The sequence below is a fragment of the Peromyscus californicus genome, unplaced genomic scaffold (assembly GCF_007827085.1).
Source record: "Peromyscus californicus insignis strain IS unplaced genomic scaffold, ASM782708v3 Scaffold_15__1_contigs__length_86483966, whole genome shotgun sequence".
In the NCBI taxonomy this organism is placed as follows: domain Eukaryota; kingdom Metazoa; phylum Chordata; class Mammalia; order Rodentia; family Cricetidae; genus Peromyscus; species Peromyscus californicus.
In genome coordinates, this window is record NW_026294447.1 from 52,977,080 (window position 1) to 52,995,672 (window position 18,593).

Below are 18,593 nucleotides of genomic sequence, written 5' to 3' on the forward strand. Positions count from 1 at the left end.
TGACAGGTGTTTCTGCTAGATAGATTTTCTAAATTCATGTTACCAGAAATCATCTTGTCTGCCCACTTCCAATCTGATCACAGAGCACACCTTGTACATGCCAGCATTTCCTATGAGGTGGGAGGTGTCCCTGGTGTGGATAAATAGGCATCAGTGTGCAATGGGGGAGCAGCACCCCAGGAGAACAGCAACCCAAAACATTAGGACTCATCTAAAACAGATGCTGGCAGCTGGCTTCAGCTCTCCAGGTAATGCTCAGGATTCCTTCTCTCTGGGGACAGTGGAAGGAGCTTTTCCAGGACTGTGGTATTGGCAATTACCTGGGTTATTGGTTTGCAGGGTGGTGAGGAATTGTTCCTGTGGTACTGGGTTGGAGTCAGAGTACAATTCTGGGGTGCATATGAATCTTCTCTCCAGTCAGGGTCTTCTTATCTGTGGCAGATGTGGGTGCCTTGGGCTATGCTCCTGGAGAGTGAATGGAGCCTGCTCCTTTTGACCCTGCACAAGGAGGAAGTATTGAGACCTTGTCTACTCTGGGTGCTGCTGTCATACCTAAGGGGAGACAGGACAGTTGCAGAGTCCCTCTGGGGCAGGAAGCTTGGGGTCTGGGATCCCACTTCCCCAATACATTTCATGGCCAAGAAGAGAAGCTCCACCCTCTCATAGCCAGGAAGAAAAGACAATCACTCAGCCAAATTTTCTCCTGTACAGACAGACTGGCCTGTTTTCTGAGGAAATAATTGTGCAGTAACATATAGTTGAATGCTTTTGAAAGAAATGGATGCATCAGTCTGACAGTAAACACAGAATAATGGTTGCTGAAGTCCCTGGCCCCTCTGCAGGCATGTCACAGGCCTGGGCAAATGTGGATCAGCTCCAGCACCTTTCTCCCCTGCTCCCTCCATTCTCCTCCTACACTCTTCTTGTCTTCTCTACCCTCTGTCTTCTCCTTGACTCCCTCATCTGATCCCCCCTTCCTCTCCTGTCCTCCTGCCCCCAATTCCCTCCACTTTCTCACTCCTCATCCTTTCTCACCTTGTCCTCTCTCCTCTCTATCCATCTTCCCCATCATCCCTTCCCTGTATGAACTACATTCTCCTCTGAACTCACCTATACAGTGGACAGAGGCTAAAGTTTGGTCCCCATTTTTACCACAATCACAGGCTTTCAAATGTGGTCTTTAGAATGCTTGTGTCCCCCACTCCAGGGGTGTATGGAGGAGATGACTCTGTGGACATTCCCTACAATCATCCCAATACCCATAATAAGTCAGACACATTTACTAATAATGTAACCTGGGCCACTCACTGGGCTGCCAAGAATGATCCACCTATTTGCTTTCTACCACCACACAGCCATCCTGACAACCAAAATGAAATCTGATTCATTCATCAGAGACTGGGACACTATTTATTTTTCTTCCTGTCAGGAAGCCTTCCAAGCCTGAGATAGAAACCACCATATGGCATCCTGGCAGAGCTGAAAGAACCATTTTCTATTGGTCTTTCTAATACCTGTTCTCGGGCATGCTAAGGCTTTAGTACTGCATCAGATGTCTGCTGTGCTTCCTCTCAATTGTCCCACTTCATGTCCAGAGACAGGAACCAGATGCATCCCAGGGCAGTGAGATGTCATGAACTTGTCATCTGGAGGTTGGGATGGGGCATTTGCTGCTGATCTAATTCAAGGATCCTTCTCTGAGTCCTGACTAGAACTTGGTGATGGTGAGTAGGGACAAGTGTAAATTAAGAGTATTCCCTGATTTCCAGTGAGCTCTTATGCCAAGCAAAAAGAGGAAAGAAATTAAGATTACAGAAGGCTTTTGCCCATCCTCAGGTCCTTTGCTTCCTTACTTTGTTAGTCTGGCATGCCCCTTTATCTCTATGGATCCTGATTTTCTAGTAGGAAAACTGACTACTATAGCATCACTTCCTCCAGTGGAAACAGGCTATGTGGGATCTGGCAATGCCATTTGAGAATTCACAAAAGCGGAGAGTGGCAGCAGAGCCTGGATACAGTACAGGCAAGGTTGAAGGACAAGGAGATGGTCAGGTCACCACCTGACCCTCCCAGACTCCAAAAAATCTTTCTTTTCAGACAGGAGAGCAGAGAAGATGGCCCTCCTTGTAGCTCTTGTTCTTTTGGTGGCTGGGTTCTGCCCTGCTGTTCTCTGCCAACCAGATGGCTCATTGGGAAGAAACACTGAAGTCCAGGAAGACCAAAGCAATGGGACACGAGTGAACAGTCTAACACTGGCCTCTATCAACACTGACTTTGCCTTCACCCTCTACAAGGAGTTGGTTTTGAAGAATCCAAATAAAAATGTCATATTCTCCCCACTCAGCATCTCAGTAGCTTTGGCCATCCTGTCCCTGGGAGCAACCAACAACACCCTGGAAGAGATTCTAGAAGGTCTCAAGTTCAATCTAACAGAGAGCCCTGAGGCAGATATCCACCCAGGATTTGAGCACCTCCTCAACATGCTTAGTCAGCCAGGGGACCAGGTGAAGATCAGCATAGGCAGCAACATGTTTATTAAAAAGCATCTGGATATCCTGGCAGAGTTCAAGGAGAAGGCAAAGGTACTCTACCAGGCTGAAGCCTCCGTGACTGACTTCCAGCAGCCTCATCAGGCCAAAAAACTCATCAATGACTATGTAAGCCAACAGACCCAGGGGAAGATCAAGGAACTAATCTCACACCTGGATGAGAGTTCGTTAGTGGTGCTGGTGAATTACATCTACTTTAAAGGTGAGGATGGTCACTGTTTCAGGGGTGGATGGAGAGGGTGTTGGCTGGGCACCTTGTGTCTATACTCTGACCCCTAGAAAGGAGATGCCCATGGCCTTGGAGACATGGGTGCCTAACTTCTTATTACTAGCATGCCTTACTTGTCCTTTGGGAGTTTTGAGATATAGTTGTGATTCCTGGTACATACTCCACAGAACCCCTGAGCTCTCAGTCTAAGAGGGTTGTGTTGGATGTGACTTTAACTTGCTGACTATCAGATTGCATCGCTCACATGTCCAGTCCTACCTGACTGTGCTGAAGCCATGGCTTCTCCCTGCAGACATGGTATCTTAGTCAGGGTCCTATTCCTGTGAAGAGACACTATGACCATGCAACTCTTATAAAGGAAAACATTTAATTGGGGTGGCTCACTTAAAAATTCAGAGGTTCCATCCATTCTCATCGTGATGGGACATGGCAGCGTGCAGGCAGACATGATGATAGAGCCATATCTGAGAATACTACAAATAGCTGGCAAGAGGAAGTAGTCTGGAGTGGAGGCCCACAAAGGTTTTCTAGTGAGATCTCAACTTCTTTTACCTAACAGCTCTGCATTAGAGGATTGCTTGACCATATGCATGGTTACAAAGTGATTGGAAGGGTCTACACTTGGCTGAGTGAGGGCGAGTTCTTTTGCTCTACCCCTTGGCAATCCTATAAATAGCCCTTTAGAAGAGACAGGAGGGGCTGGTGGATAAGGATCCAGGCCTTCCTGAGGCTATCATATGTTTCTATCTGTTTCTCTCCCCTCTGTCCTTCTATCTAGTATCTCTTATCCCTCTCTCCTCAAGAGTACCCTGTCATAAAATGTAGGAGCAGGTCTCTCAGCTGGGTTCTCACAAATGGCACCAGGAACAGGGACCACAGCCTTGGCAGAAGGAGAGAGAGGGAGTTGCAGTTGTAAGGAGGCATGCCCTATAAGGAATTAAAAATGAAGGCAGCAATTTTTTATTCTTGGGAGTGAAAATAAGGTGGCTGAATGCCAAAGTTGAAAAGTGAGGCTTCGGTGAATATTTCTCTCTTTCTAGGTTTCTTTCTTTTTCTCTCTCTCTTAATTTCTATCTATAAAATTAAGGAAAAATAAGGTAGAATATAGGCATATAGTATAGAAAAAACTTAGGGTAAGTAGGAAAAAATATAAGGTAGAACATAGGGATATAGTGTAAGAAAAAACTTAGGATAAGATAAGCAACAAGACAGAGGAACTATGTCTTTGATTTTCCAACTATGGGAATATGAATCCAAATTCCTGGGGAAGAAACAGAGAAAAAATCTATCTAAGATGAGAAAAACAGGCAGAAAAAGATTCCTATGGAAGCTTTTGGCCTGTGAAGAACTTAGGTTTAAGTCCTGAGCAGTAGAAAAAAGAGTTTTTTCTGAGTCAGTTGTGGGTGAAATAAAACTCTTCACTTCACTGACATTGTGACTGTATGATAACATCATACCATCAGAATTAGTTTCCTTGGTCATAAAGCCAATAACAGGAAATAGAAGTCTTGGGGAAATTTTAGTAATCTTTCTCTCAAAAGCTGAAAGGTTTCTTTGGAAAACTTTGTAATTTCTCTCTAAAATCTGGAAGCTCTTCAGGTCTTTCTCAGATTTTTTTTCTCTTTCTGTAGTGGCAAAAATTTAACTCACCTGGAAATAACATCTATCAGTATGGGAAAATCACCTGTAATTGCTCTAGAAAAAAAACCACAAAAACAAAAAAACAAAAAACCCTCTTGGAACAGGACAAATCCTCTCTGCTACTCCTATCTTTCCTTCAAGCTGGTATTAGGGGGGTAAAGCTGAGAAGCTCTTTTTTTCTTTTCATATCAAAGAAAAGTTCTCTCTGAAAAAGCTCTTTGTCTTCTTTCTCTATTGGGAAAAAAATCTGTCTAAAAAAGCTCTATTTTTCAAGTACTGTCTTTACTTTTTCATTGACCCAATAAGGCAGGGGAACAAAGGGTTACCAAAATGCCTGTCTGAGTGTGAGCAGACAGATGCAGCCCACTGTAGGGGACAATGCCAGGTGAAGGAAATGTACCTATCAATGCCAGCTCAGGAAGAACAGAAATCTACCCTGGTAAGAGAGCAAAATTTTGACTGAAAAACTTCCCATGGTATAAGCAAAAGCTTGAATACAGTGTGAATAGAAGTTTTCTCCCAGACCCAGAAAGGCAGCATGGGAAATGTAGTTCATTTGTACAGTGTGATGATATAGAGAAAGGCAGCTTGGGAAATATAGTACCTAACATGGGTTGTAATAGCATGACAATATAGAGAAAGGCAGCTTGGGAAATGAAGGACATAAAAGAGATACCAGTGCAGCATTGACCAAAAACTCTGTTTTTGTTTTTTTTTTTCAGCTCAAAATGCTATTTTCTTCACAAGCTCTGTTAGCTTGCCTCTCAAGAACTAGAAACAGGCAAACAGCTTGCCAGTCAGGAGGCAATTAATATGCTAATACTGTTTGTCAAGAAGTCACTTTGAAACCCTTTACAAAACTAGGGAAAGAGGTCCATACAGTGGGAAATTGCTTTGGATGTGAAAAAAAGAAAAATCTTATAGGCAAATAAAAAAATAAGAAGCTTGGATTGTGCTTGAAATGCAAGAGAAAAACATTGGCATCATTGAAATGCTCACGATAGTCTTAAAAAGTAGCTTTAAAAAATTAAGAAGAGGGAAAATTTCACTCAGTCAAGCTTAGAGTCACTGATGAATTAGCCTCTGACTTCAAACTGTCAGGAAAACTTTTAGAATGACATCAAATCTGACTATAAACTCCAAACTTTAGAAATGATTTCCATACTTCCTATCTTGTTAATAGTTCTGTTAAGAAATCTCTTCTAGATGTTTGCTAATAGAGTTTGATTTTGAATGTAAATTAGTTCTGTTAAGAGATTCTTCTAGATATATGGTAAGTTTGTAAAGTAGTTCTACAAAGTTTCCATTTGAATATAAGATTGTAAAAAGTAAAACATGTATAGTGATACGCTACTTGTAAATATGTTGAATGTAAGTTTGCAAAAAGTGTAAATATTGAATATAAAAAGTGTAAATGTTAAATAGTAGTTTGTGAAAAGTGTAAATTCAATATTTGTCTAGTCCAGACAAGTCAGGTAACACCATTTTTTAAAAGATAAACCATATCAAATTAGAAGCATCTTGAAGGTTTTATTACTCTCTTACCTTCAGATATATTTGAATACTTTTTATGATAGCTTAAAATATAATTTTGTGATCTCAGTGGGCTTTGGAAAAGTTAAGCAAAGGTATCATAATTGGGGTAGTTTTTCTGTCTTCTTTCAAGAAATTTCCACTCCTTCTCTTTAGAAAGGGGTACGCCTTCCACAAACAGATAAGCCTCCCACGATCAAGTTAGTTTGCAAAAGTGTCTTTATAATTAACATGGGTTTTTGTTTGCATCAGTGGATACTTTGTAGTGATTTGAAATGACTTTTCTCCTGGTAATCAAAATAGTCTCTTGAAAAACTTATTGAATATCTGTTAGGAGAGAGTTTTGATTTAGAAAAGGGCTTGGTTCAGCTAAGACTGCTGTAATCACCTTAGACCCAAAAAGTATATTGTATTTTTATTATTCTCTATTCCTTTACGGGGAGGTATGGCTGCTATGGAAATCACTGTGGATGATTCTAAGCTCTTAGTAGGGACCTAGGTCACAGATGAGTTAAGCTCTGTACCCCCTCTTGCCAGAGGCTGGTAGCCAAAGCTGGGCAACTGTCTTCTTGATAACTTCTTGAATGTATGTATGTAAAATTAATCAAGAAGAACAACCTAAGACAGGCACAGTTTGAGAGGTCTGGGGAGCCCTTTATTATATCAAGAAGGGGGAGTTGTGGAGGCCCATAAATGTTTCCTTGTTAGATCTGAGCTTGCTTTACCCAGCAGGGCTATATGAGAGGATTGCTTGACCATGTGAATGGTTACAAGGTGATTGGAAGAGTCTATACTTGGTTGAGCTGAGGGGAGGTCCTTTGCTCCACCCCTTGGCATTCCTATAAATAGCCCTTTAGAAGAGACAGGAGGGACTGGTGGATAAGGATCCAGGCCCTCCCAAGGACATCCTGTGTTTCTATGTTTCTTTCCTCTCTATCCTTCAATCTAATATTTCTTGTCCCTCTCTCCTCACGAGTACCCTGTGCTAAAATGTGGGAGCCGGTCTCCCAGCTGGGCTCCCACAGTCTGGGACTCTGGGCTGTATCTTGAGCATTTATGAGACCTCAAAGCCTGCCTCAACAGTGACACACTTCCTGCAACAAGACCACACCTACTTTAACAAAGCCACACCTCCTAATAATGCCACTCCCTATGAGCTTATGGGGGCCAATTACATTCAAACTACCACAAAAGTAGACTTTCATTCAGGCCATTCCAGCATTTCTGATATGCTCCTACAGAATCCATCTGCTACAGAACCTATGTCTCTAGGAGGTCTCAGGTGGTCTGGGACTTCTTGACCTAAGGAGCCTGGCTACCCAATTTCAAAGGGGGAAAGTAGCATATCCCATAATTACTGAAGAGCCTTTCACACATTCCTATGCAGGACCTCTCCCTGAACCTTTCTGTAATGCTGGACATGGACATGGAAAAGCAGAGCGAGGAAAAACCAGTAGTGAGAGGGAAGTGTCAGCCAGGCAGTGTTCTGTGTTTAGTGTCTGACTGATTCATGAAATTTTAGTTTGTAAAACTAGTAGCCAAGTCAGCTTATGGGGTCACAGTGCTGAAGACACAATCCTGGGATGAGGAATGTGGGGTTGAGGCTCAGGAGATTTGGGAGAGTGGGATGGAATTGCTGTGGGTGAGGGTTAGTGGGAAGGTATCTAGAGCCAATACCCATAAATCCCCGCCTGATAGAACAAAGACTGAGACAATGGATCACAGAATGATTACTGATAAAAAGTATTGATGTGACTAGATCTGGGGTGAATTTGGGACTCTGGACTCTGGATAGGCCAGAGCAGAGGAGGGTAGGCTCTGAGACTATACACAGAAAACCAACTGGCCACGGACAGGAGAGGATGGGAGGACAGAGGACAGGTGTCCAGGATGACCAGAGAGCAGCTGTGCTCTGAAGGGAGGGGAAGCAGAGTGATTGATGGCCTGAAGGATTAGACTGCAGGGCGTGGCTCTCCATGCTGGGCCAGGATCTAAACTCCAAGGCTGCTTGACCCTGAGGCGGGGATGTGTGTTTATGCTGCTGGATCCTGAGCACAAGAAATTGTCAAAGTACCAAGTCGTCCAGGGTGTATTGCAGATGGTCACATGCACTTGGGATGTGGGGCAAGTCTAAGTAGGATATTTTTAATTTATGGAGGTGAACATATCTCATGTAGTAGAAGAAGACTCATTATCCATATCTTAGTCAACCAACTATGGGATTCTGGTAATCCAACTCTGGGAAGTTGCAGATCTCACCAGCTCCAATCTAAACACACTCATGGCTCTGGGAATGGACGTCAATTAAGGTGGTTCGCACTAAGGGACACCATGGTGTGGGAGAACACAGTCTCTCTTGTCCTGTTTCCCCTAAAACCTGTCTCACAAGACATTGCCTTCTAGACATGGCTCCTCCTGAGGAAGAAGGGATCCTCAGCTTCCCAGGCTCCAGGCTCCCCACTTTCACTCTCATCTCTCTGTTACACACCCCACCCTCAGATCCCTGGCTGTTTTTCAGGTATCTCATGTAGGGAGGCTATGGTTTTGAGTTCCCCTTTGCAAACCAAGCCCGTGGATCACTTCTCATTCATAGTTCCACATCTGCCAAGGTTTCTATAATCTAGATTATGCGACTAGTGAGGGACACTCTGTGTTGTTGAAAATGGATTAATTCCTGTCGAGAGTGAGATACTGGCAGAAATGGGCTGGAGGTGGGGTCTCTCTGCTGAAGGCACAATCTGATGACCTGCTCCACATTTAGGGAAATGGGAGATGCCCTTTGACCCATGTTTTGCATTTGAATCTATCTTCTACTTGGACGAGAAGAGGACTGTGAGGGTGCCCATGATGAAAATTAAGGACTTGACCACACCCTACTTCCGGGATGAGGATCTGAACTGCTCTGTGGTGGAGCTGAAGTACACAGGCAATGCCAGCGCCCTGTTCATCCTCCCTGACATGGGCAGGATGCAGCAGGTGGAAGCCAGTTTGCAACCAGAGACCCTGAGGAAGTGGAAGGACTCTCTGAGGTCCAGGTGTGTGTGCACAGGAACCAAAGCTGAACTGGCTCCCCATCCTGCTGTTGGCCTGAGGCCCAGTGTCCCTGTCCCTCAGAGTCTCTCCAGGACCCAGTGGAATGGTTGGAGAGCCAGCAGGGACAGGTGAAGTGGAGGTGACTTTCCCTCCGATGACTCGGTAGTTTAGGGGCAGATTTTACTGCCATTTTGTTGTTCACAAGATGACATCAGCTAGAGCAGGAGCTGAGGATTCCTCTGTGTCTAACAGGCTGTAATTACAGGGAATCTTGAATGGGTTTTGGAAGGCAGAGGGGAGTGAGGTTGAGGTGAGATCAGCTCTGAGAATAAGCTCTGCCCTGTGTAACCATCTCATCCCCTCATTCATTCATCATTCATGGAATGATGACTTGAAGACCTACTGAGTGCTGTGCTCTGATTTAGACCCTGAGAGTATATCAGAGACTAAAGCACAACATTTCTTACCCTTTATGACATGTTTTGTAATTGAGGACAAGAGAGTGGGGAGATGGAAATGCAACTAATCATTATTTGATTTGTTAAAAGATGAGAAGGGATGAGATTTTAAGGGGAGGGCCCAAGGATAAGGAAAATGGAGTCAGATGGAGTGTGCAATTTTAATTAGAAGACTCATTAGATGAAGTCTGAGGGTCCACATGACAGGGAAGGACTGGATTTTCTGAATCTGGGAGAAAAGCATTTTGGGTAAGGGAAGAGCTGGTACCAAGATTCATTACCTGCCCCTGTAAACACTTTCAGGCATTGATGGGTAATAAATGCAATAGGAAAAGCAAAATCATGTGATGTATGCCTGCATGGAAAGAGGACTTCTCTCTGGTAAGAGGTCTGTCTGTGGAGAGCTGCCCTAGCTACAATGTGGTTTGAAAGGAACACACAGTATAGTGACTCTTACATTTCTCCTTTCATTCTCAGGATGATTGATGAGCTCTACATACCCAAGTTCTCTATCTCCAGTGACTACAGCATAGAGGACATCCTTCAACAACTGGGTATCAGGGAAGTCTTCTCCACACAGGCTGACCTGTCTGGGATCACAGGGGCCAAGGACCTGAGAGTCTCTCAGGTAAGCCAAAAAACACTGGGTGGTTCTCATTGGGTGCCTAAATGAGGATAGTGAAAGCCAGGTGTCAAGGGGCAATGGTAAATGTGTGAGAAAGCCTGCATTTCTGAGATTCCCTCATCCTGGGAGAGCTGGATTTTAATCTAGATACTCCTGCTGGAGAGCATGCAGTCAATCCCTCCTCTACCCACTGAACATAATCTCACCCAGGAACCCGGGATGGGAAAGAGCCTGTGCTTGGTCTTCGACAACCATAGGTCCAACCTGTGCTGTGTGTGGATGCCACCCACAATTCCTTGAAGGGTAAGGCATTTCAGTCTCAGCTTCTTTACTGCAGAGCTGGTCCAGTGCTTCTTGACTAGCACACAGAACAGTAGCAGTAAAGGAAATAAGAAGAGATGAATGACAATTGGGATGAAAAGCTTAAGAATAGCAGAAAAGATGCCTTAGGACCCCACACTACATTCCCAGATGCACAGTGGTCTGTCCAGTGCCCACTCAGAGGCCTGGGCTCAGATATGTATTAGTAGGGAATGGCAGTCTTGGAATGCGAAGTTATGCCATTTGCATTGAGGTTGTATGTCCCAAGGAGGCTAGAGCAGGAGGGATGCTGAAGCCTGCACTTGATGCCAGCACCCAGGCTTTTCCCTGTGGGTACTCTGAGAATATTCTTGTGGATTAATGACTGATGTTGCCTACACCCACGCTCCAGTTTTTAGTGGGTTTGAGGGCAACATAGATTCTCAGAGACTGAGCAGACCCAGGGCATGCCTCATCTCACACCCTGAGCAGAGACTTAGAAACACCAGGAGTAGAGCTCACAGTAGGAACAAACAACCTCACCAGCCGCTGAGGCCAGCAGTGGATGCTTGCTCCAGGACTCTGCTCTGCTGCCCTCCCCGGTCTCCAGTGAGTGATGTCTTTCTCCTACAGGTGGTCCACAATATTGTGCTGGACGTGGCTGAGACAGGCACAGAAGCAGTTGCTGCCACAAGAGTCAGAGCTATGGGATCAGCTCTAATTTTGAACCCTCTGAAAATGAATTTCAGCAGTGTATTCCTGATGATTGTCTCTGACACAAACATTCAGACTCCACTCTTTATGGCCAGAGTCACAAATCCTAAGGGGAACTAGAACTTTCCAAGTGGTGAGGCTTCTTCCTAGGAGTAGGGATTAAGCCTGTTTGTGGGTCTCTATGTGCATTTTGGCCTCCATGCTGATCGGCTGTGGCATTCCGGGATGGACAATAACAATGACTAACTGTATGACTCCCACATGCACAGGAACCCTTGGACAATCAGTGCTAGGCTCCCAGTCCTCTTGGTAACACTGGCTCATATTCCTGGCCCTGAAAATTGTCTTTGTGGCCTCTCCCTGCTGCCAAACTTGTATCTGCCTCTATCCAAAAGCCTGGGCAGATAGGCTCAGTCTCTATCTAGGCTCTGGTTATGTCTGCCTTCAGGTTCCACAGGCTTAATGGAACTAGGCAAATTTATAGGCCAATCATATGGACCTCAGCCCCAGTCCTTGAGATGAGAACCTGCCACTCAGAGTCTATTTCCAGAACTGGGGCCACTGCATGCCCAGTTCCTGCCTCACACTTTGCCTCTTCCAGGCTCTGTCACCTACTGTCCCTTGCAGGGGCTCCTCACCCTGCTCACATCTGGCACAGTTTTGTGTCTCTCACTCCTGCAGCTCATGGAGTCGGTTGGTCAGACCAGCTTCTTTCCCCCTAGTACACCAATCTAGGGCAGAGGAGCCTTTTTTCTAGGTTCCCCACTGACCAACATCACACAAGAGATGGACACCTCTGCCTTTCTTACCCAAAATGCAGGACTTGGAGCAAAGCATCAATAAATATATAACTGTATAGAAAGTACCCAGGCACTGTTCACTCAGCTCCTGTTGGCAGGGATTTGCCCTCTAGTGAACCCAGGATAGTAGAGATTGTCACTCACCGTCTGTAACTTTTGTGATATGCCTCTCACCTCTGTGTTATTATCAGTCCTTTTTAATGGATGAGGAAACTGAGACACAGAGAATCTTAGTCATTTCCCATGTCCTCACAGCTAGACATTATGACTGGAGGGATGTTCTTCCAAGTGTCCTGATGCCAGAGGAACCGTTTTTACCAAGCTGACATTCTGTGCCTGGGGCATCACCTTGGTGGTGTGCCGGTGGATCATAAAGCAAGGCTCTGGGTGCTTCACAGAGAGAGCTCCCAAAAGAGTCTGTGGGTCATGTGACCTCTGTGCTGAGGTCAGAGTAGGATGAGAATGTGGTCAGATGAACGGAAAGAATGCTCTGTGCAGGGGACACAGCGACGGAGGCATTTCGAATCATAATTGGGGGTGTTAGTAAAAGAATAAACAGTCACCAGGTGTGAAAGCACCTGGCCCTGTGAGGATTCTCAAATGGCTGAGAACTACAGGCAGTTTTGGATGGGTTAATGCCAAGGGCCATGTCATAGAACAGCAGATGGATAGTAATATTCAAGGTGTCAGCCCACCAGATGAATAATTCTCTGTTGGGAAATCTCATTAGGCATGGCCATGAGAACACAGACTCTGGAATAATGTTTGCTTCTCTCAGTAATTTTCACATGTGTTATTGCAATTTTTCCCTAAACGGCTATGGGAATTCCCCCACTGATGTGTATTTATGAATATATTCCATTTACCTGGATCATTTATATCTGTAGATTTTCAGAAAGATGATTTCTCCTTAATCTGTATACTTTTGATGAATAAAAATATGTTTCTTTTGAGATTTGCTTTGTGACCAAGTATGTGGTCAATTTTACAGAAGGTTTTGTGGGGTGCTGAGAAGAAGGTATATTCTTTTGTGTTTGGGTGGAATGTTCTGCAGATGGCTATTAAGTCCATTTGAGTTATAACATCTGTTAGTTCCCTTATTTCTCTGTTAAGTTTCTAACTGGCAAACCTGTCCATTGGTAAGAGTGGGCTGTTGAAGTCTCCCACTCTTAGTGTGTGGGGTTTGATGTGAAATTTAAGCTTTAGTAATGTTTCTTTTACATATGTGGGTGCCCTTGTATTTGGGGCATAAATGTTCAGAATTGAGACTTCAACTTGAGGATTTTTCCTGTGATTAATATATGATGTCCTTCTCAATCTCTTTCGATTGATTTTAGTTTGAAGTCTATTTTGGTTTAGGATAGCTACACCAGCATGCTTCTTAAGTCCAGTTGACTGGAAAGTCTTTTCCCAACCCTTTACTCTGAAGTAGTGTCTGTCTTTGAAGTTGAGGTTTGTTTCTTGTGTGCAGCAGAAGGATGAATCCTGATTTCGAATCCATTCTGTTAGCCTGTGTCTTTTTATATGCAAATTGAGTCCATTGATATTAAGGGATGTGGTGATATTGTGTTCCCCAATATATTGTGCACCTTAATAAACTTATCTGGGGTCAAAGACCAGAACAGTTGCTAGATAGACATAGAGGCCAGAAAACTGTGACACACACACCTTTAATCCTACCTAGCATTCTGGAGTTAGAGATCCATCCGGATCTCTGTGAATTCAAAGCCACACTGGAAATAGCCAGGCATGGTGACACACACCTTTAATCCCAGGAAGTGACAGCAGGAAGCAGAAAGGTATATAAGGCGTGAGGACCAGGAACTAGAGCCTGGTTAAGCTTTTAGGCTTTTAGCAGCAGTTCAGCTGAGATTCATTCCAGATGAGGACTCAGAGGCTTCCAGTTTGAGGAAACAGAATCGGCTGAGAAGTTGGTGAGGTGAGGTTAGCTGTGGCCTCTTCTGTCTCTCTGATCTTTCAGCGTTCACCCCAATACCTGGCTCCAGGTTTGATTTTATTAATAAGACCTTCTAACAATTTGTGCTACAAAAGGATATTAATGAACAGTGATTGCTAATTCCTATTATTTTTGGTGGTAGTGTATGTGTGTTTCCCTTCTTTGGGATTTGTTGGTGTGGGATTATCTATTGCCTGTGTTTTCATGGGTGCATCTTACTTCCTCAGGTTGGATTTTTCCTTCTAATGCTTTCTGTAGGGTTGGATTTCTGGATAGGTGGTTTTTAAACCTGTTGTTGTAATGCAATATCTTGTTTACTCCATCTATGTTGATTGAGAACTTTGCTGGGTATAATAGTCTGGGCTTGCATCCATGATCTCTTAGTGTCTGCATAATGTCTGTCCAAGACTGTCTGGCTATCAGAGTCTCCATTAAGAAGTGGGGTGTTATTCTGATGGGACTGCCTTTATATGTTACTTGGCCTTTTTCCTCTGCAGCTCCTAATATTCTTTCTTTATTTTCTATGTTTAGTGGTTTGATTATTATGTGGTGAGGGAACTTTTGGGGGCTGGGGGTCCATTCTATTTGATGTTCTGTAAGCATCTTGTTGCTTCATAGGCATTTCCTTCTTTAGGTTGGGAAAGTTTTCTTCTATTATTTTGTTGAATATATTTTCTGTGCCTTTGAGTTGGTCTCCTCCTCCTCCTCCTCCTCCTCCTCCTCCTCCTCCTCCTCCTCCTCCTCCTTCTTCTATACCTATTATTCTTAGGTTTGATTTTTTTCATGGTGTCTCAGATTTCCTAGATGTTTTGTATTATGGCTTTTTTGCCTTTAATGGTTTTTTTTTTTGACTGACAAATATATTTTCTCTATCATATCTTCAACTCCAGAGATTCTCTCTACCAACTCTTGCATTCTGTTGGATATGCTTGCATCTGTAGTTCCTGTTTGTTTACTCAGATTTTGCGTTTTCAGCATCCCCTTGGTTTGTGTCTTCTTTACTGCCTCTATTTCAATTTTCAAGTCTTGAACTGTTTCCTTCACCTGTTTGATTGCTTTTTCTTGACTTTCTTTAAGGGATTTACTGATTTCTTCCAAGTTTGTGTTTGACTTTTCCTTGGCTTCTTTAAGGAATTTTTCAATTTCCTCTTTAAAGGCCTCTATCAACTTCATAAAGTCATTTGTAAGGTCGTTTTCTTCACTTCTTCTGTGATGGGATGTTCAGGTCTTGCTGTTGTAGGACCACTAGGTTCTGGTACTGCCATATTACTCTTTATGTTGTTGAATGTATTCTTACTCTGGTGGTGTTTGTGTCTCAGGGAGCTCTTGGTCCAATCATAGCTCTTGTTCCATTTAGAACTGGAGGAGTCTGTGTCTCAGGGAATAGCTGCAGTCTTGTGGTATGGGTAGGTTTGGGGAATGGAGTGGGGCTTGTAGATTATTAAATCTGACAGAGGGGTGGTGGTGGTCAGGGCTGTCAACACGTACCTGCTGGCCTGCAACTGGGGCAGCAATGGGAGAGGGTATGGGGGCATGGGTTGTGCCCCTGGGCCTAAGGCTTAGAGGCTGGATGACTGTCTGAGAGAACAGTGACTCACCTCTTGGTCTGTCAGAGCTGGCCCTAACTTGAGTGTTATATTCACTGGTATTCTCTAAATTGATACTATATTTCATGATAAAGAAATTGAGGAAAGGAAACACCAATATATGTACAAATAAATTCTTAACCAAAAAAATGACAAAAACACTTCTGTCAGTCATAATCCTTCTTTCTAGAACTGGTCACACAGCCTTCACTGATATTTATAACTATGTTCCTCTGTTGGCCATTCTGTATTTCCTGCATACTCAACAAGGACCTCACCTGACTTTGCTCTTTCCTGGAGAAGTGACCCACACCTTCATTCCCTTTGTCCCCTTACCTGGACTAGATTCTTGTAGTTTCTCATACTTTTAATCTCAGGAGATAGTGACAGAAAAAGACTCCCTAAAGGATCCCCTAACCTCCTGATATATTCTTTCTTCTCTCCACTGTGGAGAAGCAATCCAATTCTGCTTGGTAATCTGAACCAACCTCTCCACCTAACAGAATTATTCCACTCATAGACTGTTGGATAAAAGGCATCAGAAACCCAAAGTGGCCAGGAGGAAGTCTGAGTTTTCAGTTCAGTGGAATATCTGTTGTGTCTCCTGGCAAGAGCAATCCGACCCCTAGAAACAAAACTTCTAGGCCAGCAGAATTTAGGTCATGGGAATAGGGGGAGTAACAAACCTTCAATTAGATCTCTAGGGGTGATACTGAGTGCATCCCTTCCCTTGTATCTCTTAACTCCTAGACCTGTGTGAATCCTGGCTGTGGGAGAAACCATACCATACACAGGACAATGATTTGAAGCATGTATCACCTTCTGGAGAATGCTGCCATAGCCCTCTGGACTGTTGCCACATTATTGGCACTGTAACTGTATCTTCAAAGGGCCATCCCATCTCTCTATCAGGCCAGACACAGTACAGCAGAGGAGCTGAGACTTCTACATCTTGATCTGCAGACAGCAGAAGTGAACTGAGACACACTTCCTCCAACAATGCCACACCGAATAGTGCCACTCCCTGTGGGCCAAGCATTCAGACACATGAGTCTATTGGGGCCAACCACCATATCCAGCACAGACAAACCATTTTCCTATTCAAGAAGGAAGTGGTCCAATGTAGTTAACTTACCACCTGGACCTTGGCTGGTTATCCAGGAAAAATGGTACCATATCTGGGACTCAGTGTTGGAGTATGTTGCTGGCGGATCTGACACTCAGTGGCAGATGTAGCCAGGTTAGCCTTGCTGACTGGTGGTCCACATTGTCAAACTTACGCATAACCCTCCTCTCTATCACCACAACCACTTTGTTCATGGGCACCAGGATGCCTGGCCTTATGTCACCTTGGCACATGCACAGAAAAAAAGGAGTTAAATTAAAGAATGAAATCTTAATTTAGAATAAGCTTCCGTAAGGTCTAGCTCTAAGGAATTTTCTTAATTAGTTATTGATGAAGGAGGGCCCAGCCTTCTGTGGCTGGTGGCATTCCTGGCCTGGTGGTTCTGTTAGAAAGCAAACTGAACAAGCCAAGGAAGCAAGCCAGTAAGCAGCACCCCTCCATTGACCTCTGATTTAGCTCCTACTTTCATGTTGTTTTTTCCTTTTGAGTTCCTCCTAACTTTCTTCAATGATGAACAGCAATATGGAGGTAAAAGCCATATATACCTTTTCCTCCCCAACTTGCTTTTTGGTTATACTGTTTCATCACAGCAACAAAAAACTCTAAATAAGACAAGATGGTACCAGTGTACTGTGGTATTGCTGTGACAGATCTACTATATTTGGGGAAAGATTGTAGAAGGACTTTGGAACTTTGGGCTAGAAAGGCCATTGAGTGTTGGTAGCTCAGTGGGATATTCTGTGGGGGCTTGGAAGACAAGAATGCTGAGAGCTGTACAGAGAATGTACATGTGATGGTTCAAAAGGAAGTTTGAAGACTTTATGGAGCCCACGAAGGGGCAAAATGACAGAAAAGAAAACAGATTTTATATGACATCAGCGTAGGGGTCTTTGAGTGGATTCAGCCCGTGCGAATTGAAGGGGAGCTGGGTGCCCTTGCCGGAAGTAGCTGACATTTGTGGAACGATTTGGGTGGCTCCTGGTAAAGAGGAATGCACCATGGGTGATCTGCTTCTTTGGTACACAGAGACCTGCCTTTGGGCTTCTGTTTGCTCAGCCAAAATCCTTCTTGTTAGGACCAGCACATCCATTCTGGGAACAGCGGCTTTGGACCTAACACCTCCCTGTTGAGTCTCTGACCACGCTGTTGACACAAACACCACAGCTCTCATCCCATGGGGAACAACAGACACTCTACAAGAGCCATCTTGAGCAACAATGAGCTGAGAACACAGATTTAAGTTACCCAAATATCATGTTCCAATATGGAAACAGTTACACAAAAACTTGATAGTTTAGCCAAACAAAGTCCCAAATCAAGGCTAGTTTAAAATGCAGGAGTGGGAACCTCGGAGAGTCAGGTGCATCAAAATGGAGGAGCTTCTCTATAGGCTCAAGGTGTTATCTGCTGCCATTCTTAGCTTTTGGATTGAAGCTGGTTGTCTGCTAAGTGAATAGACTCTATTGTCACAAGGTTGAGTTCTGACACAGAGGGAGGAAACATGGCTGTTCCAGAGAGGCAGCATTTAGCCCATGAGAAGGTCATTAGCCTCTGACCTGCAGTGTTCCCATCTCTCTACAGTGCTGAAATTCAGATCAGCCAGCCAGGCTCTGCAGACACAGATTCCTCTAGGAGTTTTCCTTCACTGCCAGACAAGGCAGCTTCCCTCCAGAAGTCTGAGAGCCAAAGAGGGGAGAGTGAGTCTCTATTGAGAATATGCCCATTGCTGCCAGACAGGATGGTTACACAGATGAAGACGAGGTTCTGTCAGTTTGGGGCATGTGTTTATTAATGTGTGAGTTTCCCCAAAGAAATTGGTGATCAGAGAGCTGTTGGGTTCTTTTCAAAGTGACTTAGAAAGTACAGGACAAACGTTTGCTGCAGTCCTACTTGGTGAGAAGTAGACAGGGGTTGTGCACAGTCTTTTTTGCTTCTGACTTCTCCCTGTTTCCAAACAGACTCATTTTTGCTTCTGACTTTACTTCTGCATTAGATTAACAGAAGACACACCCAGGAGATCCAGGAGGCTTCTTTAGAACCCA

General features: G+C 44.1%; 1 protein-coding gene across 1 annotated transcript; it reads left to right on the forward strand.

The window, feature by feature from the left end:
* Positions 1 to 2,114: 2,114 nt before the first annotated feature.
* On the forward strand, positions 2,115 to 11,202 carry LOC128110523 (serine protease inhibitor A3N-like). Its single transcript, XM_052738214.1, has 4 exons — positions 2,115 to 2,751; positions 8,714 to 8,987; positions 9,921 to 10,071; positions 11,002 to 11,202. Exons 1-4 carry the CDS (start codon positions 2,115 to 2,117, stop codon positions 11,200 to 11,202), a joined length of 1,263 nt encoding a protein of 420 aa, XP_052594174.1.
* Positions 11,203 to 18,593: the final 7,391 nt, after the last annotated feature.

Bases quoted from the DNA above. Each gene is read 5' to 3' on its own strand.
- LOC128110523 (XM_052738214.1), top strand. From the start codon at position 2,115: ATGGCCCTCCTTGTAGCTCTTGTTCTTTTGGTGGCTGGGTTCTGCCCT. The intron at 2,752-8,713 runs GTGAGGATGGTC...CTCCACATTTAG, and splicing joins GAATTACATCTACTTTAAAG to GGAAATGGGAGATGCCCTTT. The intron at 10,072-11,001 runs GTAAGCCAAAAA...TTTCTCCTACAG, and splicing joins AGGACCTGAGAGTCTCTCAG to GTGGTCCACAATATTGTGCT.